This window comes from Nyctereutes procyonoides, unplaced genomic scaffold (assembly GCF_905146905.1).
Source record: "Nyctereutes procyonoides isolate TBG_1078 unplaced genomic scaffold, NYPRO_anot_genome, whole genome shotgun sequence".
Lineage (NCBI taxonomy): Eukaryota > Metazoa > Chordata > Mammalia > Carnivora > Canidae > Nyctereutes > Nyctereutes procyonoides.
Window position 1 is genome coordinate 5,756,670 of NW_026575044.1, and position 13,937 is coordinate 5,770,606.

The following is a 13,937-nucleotide window of genomic DNA, read 5'->3' on the forward strand; positions in this document are numbered from 1 at the left end:
TCCCTCCTTCACTCTGCCTCCAGTTCAATATTTCCAGTGCCAGTTCCTAAATTACTACTCTTCATACATCATCCCCTCAAAGGAAAACGTTATTTTCTCTCTTTTGTCAGAAGAATGTGTTTAAACCTTTTGTCTTAACATTTAAAATTCTCTTTTTCTCCTTCCTCCTTTCCATCCCCACACTGTATTCCTTTCCTGAGTTTATCTTCTGATGCTCTCCACTCAAGCTAAGCATATTGCTCCTGGCAAGTCCTGAGAACGTCCCTGCTGTGATCCATCCCTTCCCTCACTCAGCTTTCTTCTTGAGACTCCCTCCCTTTGTGCAGAGAGCTCAAGCTTTAGTCACACTTCCGTAGCCTGGCATGTCCTTATTAATCAGTACGGTGGTGTTATTCTTATTCTTGTGAGCAATACTGTCATGAGGATGACGGCTGTCATCTTTATTCTATAGCTATTGACTTCAAGTTCAAAGCCAGATATGTACAAGTAAGGAGTGGCCCTCTGAGTTGCTACTTTTTATATCCATCATCATTTTTACCATGAGACTGTTTTTTTATAGTACATTTTATTTTTCAGATCTGACGAAGTTCCTGTAGATATCACTTATGACCTCATTGTCGGATGTGATGGAGCCTATTCCACTGTCAGAACTTACCTCATGAAGAAACCTCGTTTTGATTACAGTCAGCAGTATATTCCTCATGGGTACATGGAGCTCACGATTCCACCCAAGAATGGGGATGTAAGTCCTTTCCTTTCTTTGGCTCCTCCCACAGTCCTCCCACCCCTTGGACTAGCGAAGACGTATATTCTAGTGCACTCATTCTTGGCAACATGTCTGGATGAATTCTGAGGTCTGTCATAGTCCTTTGTAAGACATAGTAATTTGGGTGTGGAAATATCCCTTTAATAATATCACTTCTCTCCTTTGCCATCAAGATACGCTTTTTTTTCAGTGGGCAGGGAAGAAGAGGCATCACAGCTACCCTACTCAAAATGCACAGGGAATTAGTCTGAATAGTCATGTCATTTTTTCTATTTTTTTCCTGGGAGAAAAAAATGGGTCGGGAATCCTTCTGTGTACTAATAATCCAGAGCTCTTATACTAATGATTATATCAAATAACAGTTATTAAATAAAGTGAAAAGCAAGCTGTTGCAAAGAGATGTCCAATGCATTTTTCTCATTTCCTGATTCTCAAGTTCAACCCTATGTGGTTGGAGGCAAACATCATAGGTATGTTTTATATTGTCAGAAGCAAATAAATGCAGGAACTTACTAAGGGAAATTAAAATAACAACAGAAGCAATAAGAAGGGACGCCTGGGTGGCCCCGCCGTTATGTGTCTGCCTTTGGCTCAGGGCATGATCCCAGAGTCCCAGGATCAGATCCCGCATTGGGCTACCTGCGTGGAGCCTGTTTCTTCCTCTGCCTATGTCTCTGCCTCTCTCTGTGTGTCTCTCGTGAATAAATAAATAAATAATATTTTTTTTTAAAAAAGGAAGCAATAAGGATCTTGGCTTATAGGCAAAGATAAATAGTGTTAGTTAAAATTTGATTTGCATATAAAACGTCTATTTTTAAGGTAAGATGCAATCTTTCCTATTTGAAATTCAGACATCTATAAAATAGCTCTTTAACACCTGTTACATAACAGGTATATACCAAACTGTATCAACCAGTCAAATCCATATTTTAACATTAAATCATTGTCTATTTCTTCCTCTTGGTCACAAAATTATTTGATAATTCTGAAGTACTAATTTTATGTTTTCAGGTGAGCCTTGTTCTCATTGCCCAGGATCTGATCATTCTGGGTTGTGGGATAATAGGATTCTGTTGAAAAATTGCCCCAGACGTGAGTGCAATCATGCCTCCTAATGTAGATCTAAGATAGTCATATATTTGTTCTAGGTGTTCATACTTAATACAGATGATTAGTGGTTTACAAAAACTATCTACCCTTAAAGAAACACTGTTTTGACTACCAGTGGGATCCAGACCTAGGAGTATTTTAACATGGCCGCAAAATAATCCTAGGAAAACTCCCTTCCCTCCTTCTCTCTCTCCTTCCTTCTTTCCTTCCTTCTTCCTTCCTTCCTTCCTTCCTTCCTTCCTTCCTTCCTTCCTTCCTTCTTTCCATCTGTCTCTGTCTTTCTGCCTCCCCCTTCTTTAATACAATGGATTCTTCATTCCATCTCAGGGGGTTGGAGTGGGGGAGAAAGATTGTTTGAGGGAGACCATGGTTGAATATTGGGGGATTGCTTTCAAGGATTAGATGGGAAGCTCATCTCAAACCTGCTTTTGCATAGCAAGCACCTATTTTGTTCACATTTCACATTTGGAGAGACTTGAGGTAAAGGCCCAATGGGGATTATTGGAGCCTGACCTTGGGACTGCTCTTGAATAAAAATATCTATTAAGAGCATGACCTGGTAATAAACTGAAATTTTAAGGGATAATTTTCTAGAGTCGTGAAATATGAATGAACACCAAAACATTCTTGGCATCATAGCTGCTACATCAAAACAACATATATACCACTATTTATGTCAATGGTGAGGATAGGAGGTGGGGTATGTATTGTCTCCCAAACTTTTTATCAGCCGTTTGAACCTTCACTAATTCAATAAAACTGAAACTAAATCAGTTTCAGCTTCACTCTTATCTTTTAGAGTTCTAAAAGGTCATGGAAGTGGTCCAAAGATAGCAAGAGGGAAAAGCAAGGACCACTTGCCTCATCAAGGCTGGTCTCCTTGCTCACACTTTCTAAACTCCTTACCTAGAACACTGCCTCTGCTTTGCTTGGCAGGTTCACCCTCACCCAGAAGTCCTTCACTTCTTATCTATGAATCCCTTTGTAGTTCTGACCACTCCAGCCCCACAAATTTCTTACCTGCCCAACTTTTATTTCCTATACTTCTACTTCAACGTCTGCCTATTCAACTGCACGGTAACCTTTTTGAGGCCAGAGAGTTATGCACTGACTCATTCCTGTGTCTGCACATTGAGCTTTCTTTGAGGCTCTGAGAACAAAAGGCAGAAAGGAAGACACAGAGAACTCTAACAGAATGTGAAAATGCTGGCTAGAAGCCCATGCTGTGCTTTCTGTGTTCTTCTTACCATGTAACAAACGCACATGGTAGGTGCTCCAGAATCTTTGTAAAAAGTAATGCATACTTGAAATGGTTAATAACTGATTATATGTGCATGATACCCCTGGGAATCTCCAGGATTAGGATCAGTTGGGTCTTTGGCTTTAGTTGATCTGCCCATGCAATCAATACTCACTCAGGCTGCTATTGGGTTGTCGCGGGGTCACTAAAAAGAGTAGACTTCTTTCTATTATTTATGTTGTATGAAGCAAGTGATAAGATGCTTGTTTGTAAAATTATATTTGCCCATGAAATTTAAACTTAGGACCTTTCTATTCATACAAATAAGTCCCCAAGTAATGTGAAAAATAAAGTTTAAAAACATAACACACACATATATATGTACATATATATATAGTTTATATGTGTATGTATATAGTGTGTATGTATATACATGTATGTATGTATGTATGTGGGGGAGGTCTGATCATGTGCATGGACATAAAGAGAGAAGGAGAGAGAGAGAGAACACTTCATAGCTTGTTCAAATCTTGAATTTTATCTGGTATTTCGAACCCACCTAAGTAATATGAGTTTCTAAAGACAGGACAGAAAGCACCTACTTTAAATAACAATAGGTGTGGACAGCCTGGGTGGCTCAGCGATTTAGCGCCACCTTCAGCCCAGGGCGTGATCCTGGAGACCAGGGATGGAGTCCCATGTCAGGCTCCCTGCAGGGAGGCTGCTTCTCCCTCTGCCTGTGTCTCTGCCTCTCTCTCTCTCTCTCTCTCTCTGTCTCTCATGAATAAATAAATAAAATCTTAATAAAAAAAACAGTAGGTGTGCATATCACCATGTGTATGATGCTATTTGAATTGCTATGGAAACAATTACAATACCAGCAGAGTCAGCTTTATAGATAGGCTGCATTAATGTACCAATCCAACACAAATATACTTTTTCCCCCTACAGTATGCCATGGAACCTAATTATCTGCATATTTGGCCTAGAAATACCTTTATGATGATTGCGCTGCCTAACACGGTAATCTAAAATTTATAAATGTAGTTTTGCATCTATAATTAAAGTTTTTCATTACTTTTGTATTTTGTATGTATGCCCAATTACCTTTATACTTAGCATATGTGTACCTAACCTCATTGTTTAGTCTATTTACTGATTATATCATTGAAACTATGGGATTCCTAAGTAAAAACCTGGAAGAATCCTGATTATTTATAGTGGAAAGGAGATTGAACATATGTAAATGACAAATGGCATGTTGTATGTGGTAGTGCCTGTCATCTCCCCCAAAACAGAGTAGGAAGAAATGGCCTTCAAATAAAGCCAGAGAGATTCTGGCTCTACACAAGGAAGTCCTTCTAGTCTTTGAGGTGTCTGGGACATTGGAATATAGATTGTCAAAAAAGAGGCTTGGCTGTTCTTCCATTAGACCCTAGAAACTTCTTTTGTTCTATAAATCTAACTATGTATTTCTCTAGTTGATCTTCTTCTGTCCCTTGGCAGCAATGCTAGGATCCAATGCCTCTTAGTGTTAACTGAAAAGGAACAAGAGACAGAAAAAGCAAGGAGAAATTCAATCCAACCAGCCAGTTAGTAATCCAAAGAGTATAGTGTTTGCTTGATGAAATGTATGCTTGGTAGAACTCTAGTAAGCAGGAATCTGGGCAGCTTCTGGGGTTGGTGGGGTTTTTCTTTAGAAGTGAGAGGAGAAAGCCAGTGTGTCTTTCCTGATGGTCTGTACATTCGTGCCAGGTGCCCCTCAGCTACAGCTAGAACCTGAGACTAGATTCTCTCACACTCTTCCTCCTCTTCTCGCAGAACAAATCTTTCACGTGTACTTTGTTCATGCCCTTTGAAGACTTTGAAAAACTTCTAACCAGCAGTGATGTGCTGAATTTCTTCAAGATGTACTTTCCAGATTCCGTCCCTCTAATTGGAGAGTAAGTTTCAAGATGTGCAAGTGTGCCTTTTGCTTTACTGGTTTGAGTTATTCAAAATTCAAATAAAGATCATGCACCTTACTTTAGTTCTGATTAAACATAACTGATCCTGGACAGGAAGCCAGCCTTAGAGCAAAAGTCTAAGCGGATGTTGTGTTGTGAGCAGAGATTCTGAAAACCCCATGCCATGGTCAGTTTCCCCAGGAAAAACAAATCACCTGTGTCCCCCCACCCTTCTGCCTCCTGAGTAGGCTTACTCAGGCCACTGGACGTTGGCGAGCTGCAGAGCAGGGCTGTGCTTCCTGATGCTGGTGGACACACAGGTCCAAGGCCCAGCAGATGCCACATCTGGCTTCTCACTGACTAGCTGAGTTCACTTTCCTAGTTCTCAAGGTCCTCACCCTCACGGTAACATAACAGTAGATGGCAATATCTGCTCCCAAAAGTTGATGAGGACTGCAGGAGTTCATGCTTATAATTCATTCAGCACAGGGTCTGGCACTTACAAAGCCGCCCCCGCTTGTTATCTGTCTGGTTTGACCTGCAGCCCCGCTGGCCCCTCTGGCTCCTGTCAACCCCACCTTCCCCAGGGGCTTATCATTTGATCTCACTAAGTGCCTTTGCCCACAGCAAGTCTCTTTAAAATTGTTGATTTTCATTTTTACCTGCAAATTCAGGGTGCCCTGATCTCTCCTTCTCTGATGTTGAGGAGAAATCTCTGCACACCACAATGTACCCCTTATGGTTCATGGTTATTTCTTGCCTCTCCAACCAGACTTAAAATTCTTGAGGGTATATACTGTTTCTCTACTTACAGCTGCCAAAAACTTCTGTAGATGCCTGGCGAGCATGAGCTGAATATCAATTGTCCGCTTCCAAATATATATAAATTCGTGTTCATTTTAATTTTGGTTTGTGTGGTTTAGTCAGATGCACAACATCTCGATTTTTCCATTAAAACCTAAAACACACCTGAATAGTTGAAAATTGCATGACCCTTATGCATGATAATAAAATTTCATCACACACACACAATGTATTCTGAGTTCTCAAAATGCAGTCAAATTTGTCCTGGTTGGTTGTGGTTAACATGGTTGCAAACAGTATAGGTAATTAGAACAATGGAATTTCAGGAACTAGAAGGGACTTCAGTTTCTTTTTTTCCTGTTTTCTTTCTGGCATTTTTGTGTGTCTCTTAGTAAAACCCAACGGTAATGAAGTCAATACAGCTGAAAGAATTATGCAGGATTTAACACCCAATTTAACATGGTTGCATTCTAATTGTTTCCCTCTGAAGGCAAGCCCTGGCACGAGATTTCTTTCTGTTGCCGGCCCAGTCCATGATATCTGTGAAGTGCTCTTCTTTTCACTTTAAATCACATTGTGTGCTGATGGGGGACGCAGCTCATGCCATAGTGCCCTTTTTTGGGCAAGGAATGAATGCAGTAAGTCCTTTCTCCCCAAGTAAGTCTGCCTCAACCAAAAAATCTTAAATAACAGTCATATCTAAAACTATCCCCGCATAATCTCTTAGAAAACAATCAAATCCACAATCCTACCAGCAGTTAGATTGATCACTAAGGTCAAATCTTGGGTTGCTTGATCCAGTAATTTCAAGTAGGAAAAAGCATAAAGCATAAGATGGTTTTCTGTGCAGTTAGAAAATGTATCGATAGCTTGAAATTTGGGAATTTTACTGTCAAGAATTCAAGACTTAATCTGAATTTTTTCTAGAGATTATGCATAAATATATAAATGTTAGGCTCAAAAAAGAAAAAGAGCCCAAACTGTTTTTTTCTCCACTTTTTCTTTCCAAAGGAAAGGAAAACGCAACTGACAGAGTTGAATAAGAAAATGAAATAGATTTCACATTGAAAATTACCACTTTCATGGAAGTTTTAATTGTTCTGGCTAGACAAAAATATTTCTGAAAAGAAATAGTGCTCAAATATGAAATAGTAATTTCAAAGAATTCTAAATATAATTATTCTGTGTATGTTTGATGAATAGCTTTATAATCACAGTATTCTATTATTTTGGTGATGGAGATATATTCCAAGTATAAATAGGCTATAACCCTAATCACTTATATTTTCCACAAAGTAGTGGTAAACACTTTGTTTTATGAAAACATAAGAACACACCCATTTTAGCATAGTGAATAAGGGACCTGGCAGTTTTAAGGCCCAGTTCAAACCCTGGCTCCAGAATTTATTAGAATATGTTCTTATGCAACTAACTTAACTTATCCCTATTTTTTGTCTGTAAAATGGGTTTTCAATAGTGACTATAGCATAGAAGTTCTTTGGGAATAAATGAATTAATTAAGCAAAGAATTTATAAGTATTATTATCACAACCTATATGGTATTTTGAATCTCTAACTTCCTATAGCATTAACAGTTTATATAGCTGACAAGTATATTTATATGCTTTAGGTGTAATCTTTATAATTTTTTTTATTTTATTTTTAATTAATTAATTAATTAATTAATTTATGACAGTCACAGAGAGAGAGAGAGAGAGAGAGAGGCAGAGACACAGGCAGAGGGAGAAGCAGGCTCCATGCACTGGGAGCCCGATGTGGGACTTGATCCCGGGTCTCCAGGATCACGCCCTGGGCCAAAGGCAGGCACCAAACCGCTGCGCCACCCAGGGATCCCCATAATCTCTATAATTGATGTGAAAATATTAACTTTTACATATTTTTATATTGTCTCTAAAACTATAGTTCGAATTCCTAGAAAGCAGGAAATCTAGCTTTTGATTTTCTTCTTCCCCACTGCATTCAGCAAAGAACATTTTTAGGGTTAATTTTGTGGACTTCGTGATGTTGAAAACTTGCTTTAATCTTGGCTTAAAGGAACTAAATTAATATAAGAGTTCTATCCTTTCATTAATTGCTCTAAATGTGAACCTTAAAGACTGAATAGTTTAAATATTATTCAAATACCCATAGACTAATATAATTATTCTTGCTTCTTAAAGAAGCAATGGAATCCATCAAAATAATAAGAGCAATTTAAAATTTTTATCAAATTCCAAGTCATTATAATCAATATGATCAGGCAAGAACAAACCATAAAGTATGCTATTGATGGTCTTTTGTAATCATAATTTAATGCCAAATGTGACTAAGCAGCTGTTGTGTGCTGGTTGAAAGCAAACATCCTATGAATTATACTTACCAATGGAAAGTCTGTTCAGAATTACTCAAAAGCTTTAATTATTTCCAGTTTATTTTTCCCCATTTTTTTCTTATTTTAGGGCTTTGAAGATTGCTTGGTATTTGATGAGTTAATGGATAAATTCAATAATGACTTTAGTAAGTAAAATTTTTCAAATGGGCATAGACCAGTCCTGTTGATTTTTTTTAAAAGATTTTATTTATTTACTCGTGGGAGACACACAGACACACACACACACACACACACACAGAGAGAGAGAGAGAGAGAGAGAGAGAGAGAGGCAGACACAGGCAGAGGGAGAAGCAGGCTCCACGCAGGGAGCCTGACGTGGGACTGGATCCGGGATCTCCAGGATCAGGCCCTGGGCTGAAGGCGGCGCTAAACCGCTGAGCCACCCGGGCTGCCCAGTCCTGTTGATTAATTGGGACCTAATTCTGACCCTGGATGATCACAAGCCTATGATGCATATTTCACGTTCAGGATTATAAACTTTTCTGTTAGCAGCCTATGCCATTGTTACCCATGTCAGACAAGGAGCACTCAGAGAGGGAAATGTAGTTTCTTTTAAAGTTTGAACCGGAGGTCTGTGTAGTGATCCCCACAAAGAAAAGAGTTCCCAGAACCAATATTTGCCCAAGATATGCTCCATTTTACCATTTGCAAAGATGTGGATGGAACTAGAGGGTATTATGCTAAGTAAAGCTTATTTTTAAAAAGTCTGGCACAAAGTGAAGTTCACAGTAAATGTTTGTGATGGTGTTACAGGAAGTCATGGACACTCATGTCTGGATCAGAGACTAGAGGGTCCAGGGAAAAGTTCTGGTTTTCTGGCTTCCTTTTCCAGTCATTTTGCTCCAGAGGCATTTGTTCTCCCGTCTCAGCCCCTGTGGGATTAATCTGCAAATGATAGAGATGATGGAGGGAATGGAGGGTTCATATATCAGAACATCAGAACATACTATCAACACTGGTCTCGGCTACTACAGAACAAAGATAACAAAACTGATTATGACAATGATACTCATAACTAGCATTACTGAACATTTCATATGTGTTGGGTATCTTGCTATATATTTTTTAAAGATTTTATTTATTTATTCATGAGTGACACAGATAGAGAGGGAGGGAGAGACAAAGGCAGAGGGAGAAGCAGGCTCCATGCAGGAAGCCCGATGTGGGACTCTATCTCAGGACTCCTGGATCACGCCCTGGGCCAAAGGCAGATGCTCAACTGCTGAACCACCCAGGCGACCCACTTGCTTATTTTTAAACCTATTTTTGCATTTGGTCTTCATGGAAAGCATGGGGAATAGGCACTATTCTTGTCCCTATTTTACAACTGAGCAAATTTAAGCTTAGAGACTTAAAGTAACTCACCCAAAGTCATATAGCTACAAGTGTTGAAGCAGGGACTGGCAGCCAGGTTCTCTGACTTTTAAATAGCATCCTTAATAACCAGTGTTGATTGGCCATACGAGGGTTATATTATAATGTTAGTTGTTCATTTGTCAAGTATTTATTCAGTATTTACCATTTACCTGGTTAAGATTTTGGACATGATTAAAACGTGAGGCTTGCCTCTGGGAGATCACAGAATAATGAGGGAGCTGATGGTTAGTTGATAAGGTGTCTTGTGTGCAGTGAAACAAATGTGCATGGGGTGGCAAGAAATGACAGAAAGGAGAAGAGCAGGTTCTAAGCAGGACTGGGGGGCTCACTGACAGTCATTTCTAAGGACCTGAAATAAAGAAATAAATAAAGAAATAGAGAAAACAATGATTTGATAACCAGTAAGTATATATTATATTACCTTTATCATAAGTTTTATTTAAGCACAATAGGAAATGCCTGTGTGTTATTGTTCAGTATTCATAGATTATTGGTCATTTTACATGGTTACCCAAAGTTTTAAAAGATTAGAACAGTGGTAGATTATATACCATTTAATTTGATCTGTGTAGAGCCTGGCACATTTTCATAGACTGTATTGGAAATGATGTATTATTTCACTTGGCTCCTAGGTATGTGTCTTCCGGAATATTCAAGTTTGAGAATTCCAGATGACCATGCCATCTCAGACCTATCCATGTACAACTATATAGAGGTGAGTGAGGGAGCTGAGCTCTATTCCATGAGATCATTCTTAATAGTCTAACAAATAGTCTTTTCTTTTTAAACAAAATTTTAAAAATTTTAATTCCAGTGTAATTAATACATAGTGTTATATTAGTTTCAGGTATAGAATACAGTGATTCAACAATACTATACATTACTCAATGCTCATCATGAGAAATATACTCTTTAATCCCCATCACCTCTTTCAACCACCCCCTCACCCACCTCCCCTCTGGTAACCACTTGCTTGTTCTCTGTAATAAGAGTCTGATTTTGTTTGTCTCCTTTTTTTCTTTGCTTGGTTTGTTGCTCAAATTCCACACATGAGTGAAATCATACAGTATTTGTCTTTATCTGACTGACTTATTTTACTTAGCATAGTCTACTCTAGGTCCATCTTGTTGCAAATGGCAAGATTTTCTTCTTTTTCATGGCTAATATTCCAGTATATATATCATATATACCACCTCTTCTTTATCCATTCATCTACCAGTGGACAGTTGGGCTGTTTCCATAGTTTGACTCTTGTAAATAAGTCCTCAGTAAACATATGGGTGCATATATCTTTACAAATTAGTGCTTTCATATTCTTGGGTAAATACCCGGTAGTGGAATTACTGATTCATGTGGTAATTCGATTTTTAGTTTTTGGTCAAACCTCCATACTGTCTTCCACAGTGGCTGCACCAGTTTGCATTCCCACTAACAGTGCACGATGGTTCTTTTTTCTCCGTATCCTCCTCAATGCTTGTTCTTTCTTGTGTTTTTATTTTAGCCATTCTGACAGGTGTGAGGTGATACCTCATTATGGCTCTGATTTGTACTTCTCTGATGAGTGTTGCTGAGCACCGTTTTGTGTGTCTGTTGGCTATCTTCTTGTATGTCTGTTGGCCATCTGTATGTCTTCTTTGAAGAAATGTCTGTTCATGTCTTCTTTCCATTTTTAATTGGATTATTTGGTGCTTTTTGGTGTTGAGGTGTATATATTATCTATATTTTGGATATGAATCCTTTATTGAATATGTCATTTGCAAATATCTTCTCCTATTTTGTAGGTTGTTTTTTAGTCTTGTTGATTGTTTCTTTTGCTCTTCAGGAGCTTTTTATTTTGATGTAGTTTCAATAGTTTATTTTTGCTTTTGTTTCTCTTGCCTTGGGAGACATATCTAGAATAATGTTGCTAAGGCTGATATCAGGGAAATCACTGCCTGTGCTCTGTTCTAGGATTTTTATGGTTTCAGGTCTCATGTTTATTTTTTTTAAGATTTTATTTATTTATTCATAAGAGACACACACACACACACAGAGAGAGAGAGAGAGAGGAGAGAGAGAGAGGAGAGAGGCTGAAACATAGGCAGAGAGAGGAGCAGACTCTACTCAGGGAGCTTGATGTGGAACTCTGTCCCAGGACTCCAGAATCACGCCCTGGGCTGAAGGCAGGTGCTAAACTGCTGAGCCACCCAGGCATCCCTGGTGTCACGTTTAGATCTTTAATCCATTTGAGTTTATTTTTGTGTATGGTATAAAAAAGTGGTACAGTTTCATTCTTTTGCACGTAGCTGTCCAGTTTTCCCAACATCTTTGTTGAAGAGACTTTTTCTTATTGCATATTTTGTACTCCTTTGCCAAAGGTTAATTGACCATATACTTGTGGGTTTATTTCTGGGCTTTCTATTCTCTTCCATTGATTTATGTCTATTTTTGTGTCAGTATCATACTATTTTGGTTACTACAGCTTTGAAGTATATCTTGAAGTCTGAGATTGTGCTACCTCCAGTTTTATTCTTTTTCAAGATTGCTTTGACTATTGGGGGCTCTTTTGCGGTTCCACACAAATTTTAAGATTGTTTCTTCTAGTTCTGTGGAAAATGCTATTGGTATTTTAATAAGTATTGCATTAAATGTGTAGATTGCTTATAGTATTGACATTTTAACAATATTTGTTCTTCCAATCCGTGAGCATGGAATGTCTTTCTGTTTGTCATCTTCGATTTCTTTCATTAATGCTTTATAGTTTCCAGAATACACATCTTTTACCTGCTTGGTTAAATTTATTCCTGAATATTTTATTATTTTTGGTGTAATTGTAAATGGGATTGTTTTCTTACTTTTTTTTGCTACTTCATGATTAATGTATAGAAATGCAAAGGATGTCTGTATATTAATCTTATATCCTGCAACCTTACTGAACTCATATATCAGTTCTAGTAGTTTTTTGGTGGAGTCTTTAGGATTTTCTATATATAGTATAATGTTATCTGCAAACAGTGAAAGTTTTACTTCTTTCTTACCAATTCAGATGCCTTTTATTTCTTTTTTCTTCTCTGATTGCTATAGTTGGATTTCCAGTGATATGTTGAATAAAAGTGGTAAGAGTGGACATCTTTATCTTGTCCCTGATCTTAGGGAGAAACCTCTCAGTTTTTCACTAGAGTATGATGTTTGCTGTGGGTTTTTCACATATGGCTTTTATTATATTGGGGAATGGTCCCTCTAGATCTACTATGTTGAGGGTTTTTTTTTTATCATGAATGGATGTTGTACTTTGTCAAATGCTTTTTCTGCATCAATTGAAATGAACATGATACTTATCTTTTCTCTTATTGATGTGATGTGTCACATTGATTGATTTGTGAATATTAAATCACACTTGCATCCCAGGGATAAATCCCCTTTGATCATGGTGAATGACTTTTTAAAAGTATTGTCAGATTTGGTTTGCTAATATTATGTTGAGTATTTTAGCATCGACATTAATCAGAAATATTGGCCCATAGCTGTCTTTTTTGTGGTGTCTTTACCTGGCTTTGTATTGGGGTAATGCTGCACTCATAAAATGAATTTGAAAGCATTTCTTCCTCTTTTATTTTTTGGAATACTTTAATAATATATATTAACTCTTTAAATGTTTGGTAGAATTCACTTGTAAGCCATTTAGTCCTGGACTTGTTTGTGGAGGATTTTTTGATTTCTGACTCAATTTCATTGCTCATAATCAGCCTGTTCAAATTTTTCTACTTCTTCCTGATTCAGTTTTGTGATGTTTTATGCCTCTAGGAATTTACCATTTCTTCTAGGTTGTCCAGTTTGTTGACATATAATTTTTGAAAATATTTTCTTTTTTTTTCAAAATATTTTCTTATCATACTTTCTGTTTCTGTGGTGTCAGCTGTTATTTTTCCTTTCATTCCTGATTTTGTTTGAGTCCTCTCTATATCTATTTCTTTCTCTCTCTCTCTTTTGATGAGCCTGACTGAAGATTTATTAATTTAATTGATCTATTCATAGAACTTACTCCTGGTTTCATTGATCAAGAATTTTTAAAATTCTTTTTTTAAACTATTTTCTTCTTTCTTTCTTTCTTTCTTTCTTTCTTTCTTTCTTTCTTTCTTTCTTTCTTTCTTTTTTTGTAAAGATTTCATTTATTTATTAATGGGAGACATACAGAGAGTGAGAGGCAGAGACACAGGCAGAGGGAGAAGCAGACTCCATGCAGGGATCCCGACGTGGGACTCGATTCCAGGTCTCCAGAATCACGCCCCCAGCCAAAGGCGGCGCTAAACAGCTGAGCCACCC

General features: G+C 37.8%; 1 protein-coding gene across 1 annotated transcript in view; it reads left to right on the top strand.

Moving 5' to 3' along the window:
* The window catches only part of KMO (kynurenine 3-monooxygenase), a 54,310-nt gene that overhangs the window by 32,896 nt on the left and 7,477 nt on the right, over positions 1-13,937 (top strand). The window contains 6 exon segments of the mRNA XM_055323568.1: positions 577-742; positions 4,068-4,139; positions 4,938-5,059; positions 6,357-6,504; positions 8,326-8,383; positions 10,268-10,350. Of these exon segments, the coding sequence (XP_055179543.1) occupies positions 577-742; positions 4,068-4,139; positions 4,938-5,059; positions 6,357-6,504; positions 8,326-8,383; positions 10,268-10,350 (649 nt within the window).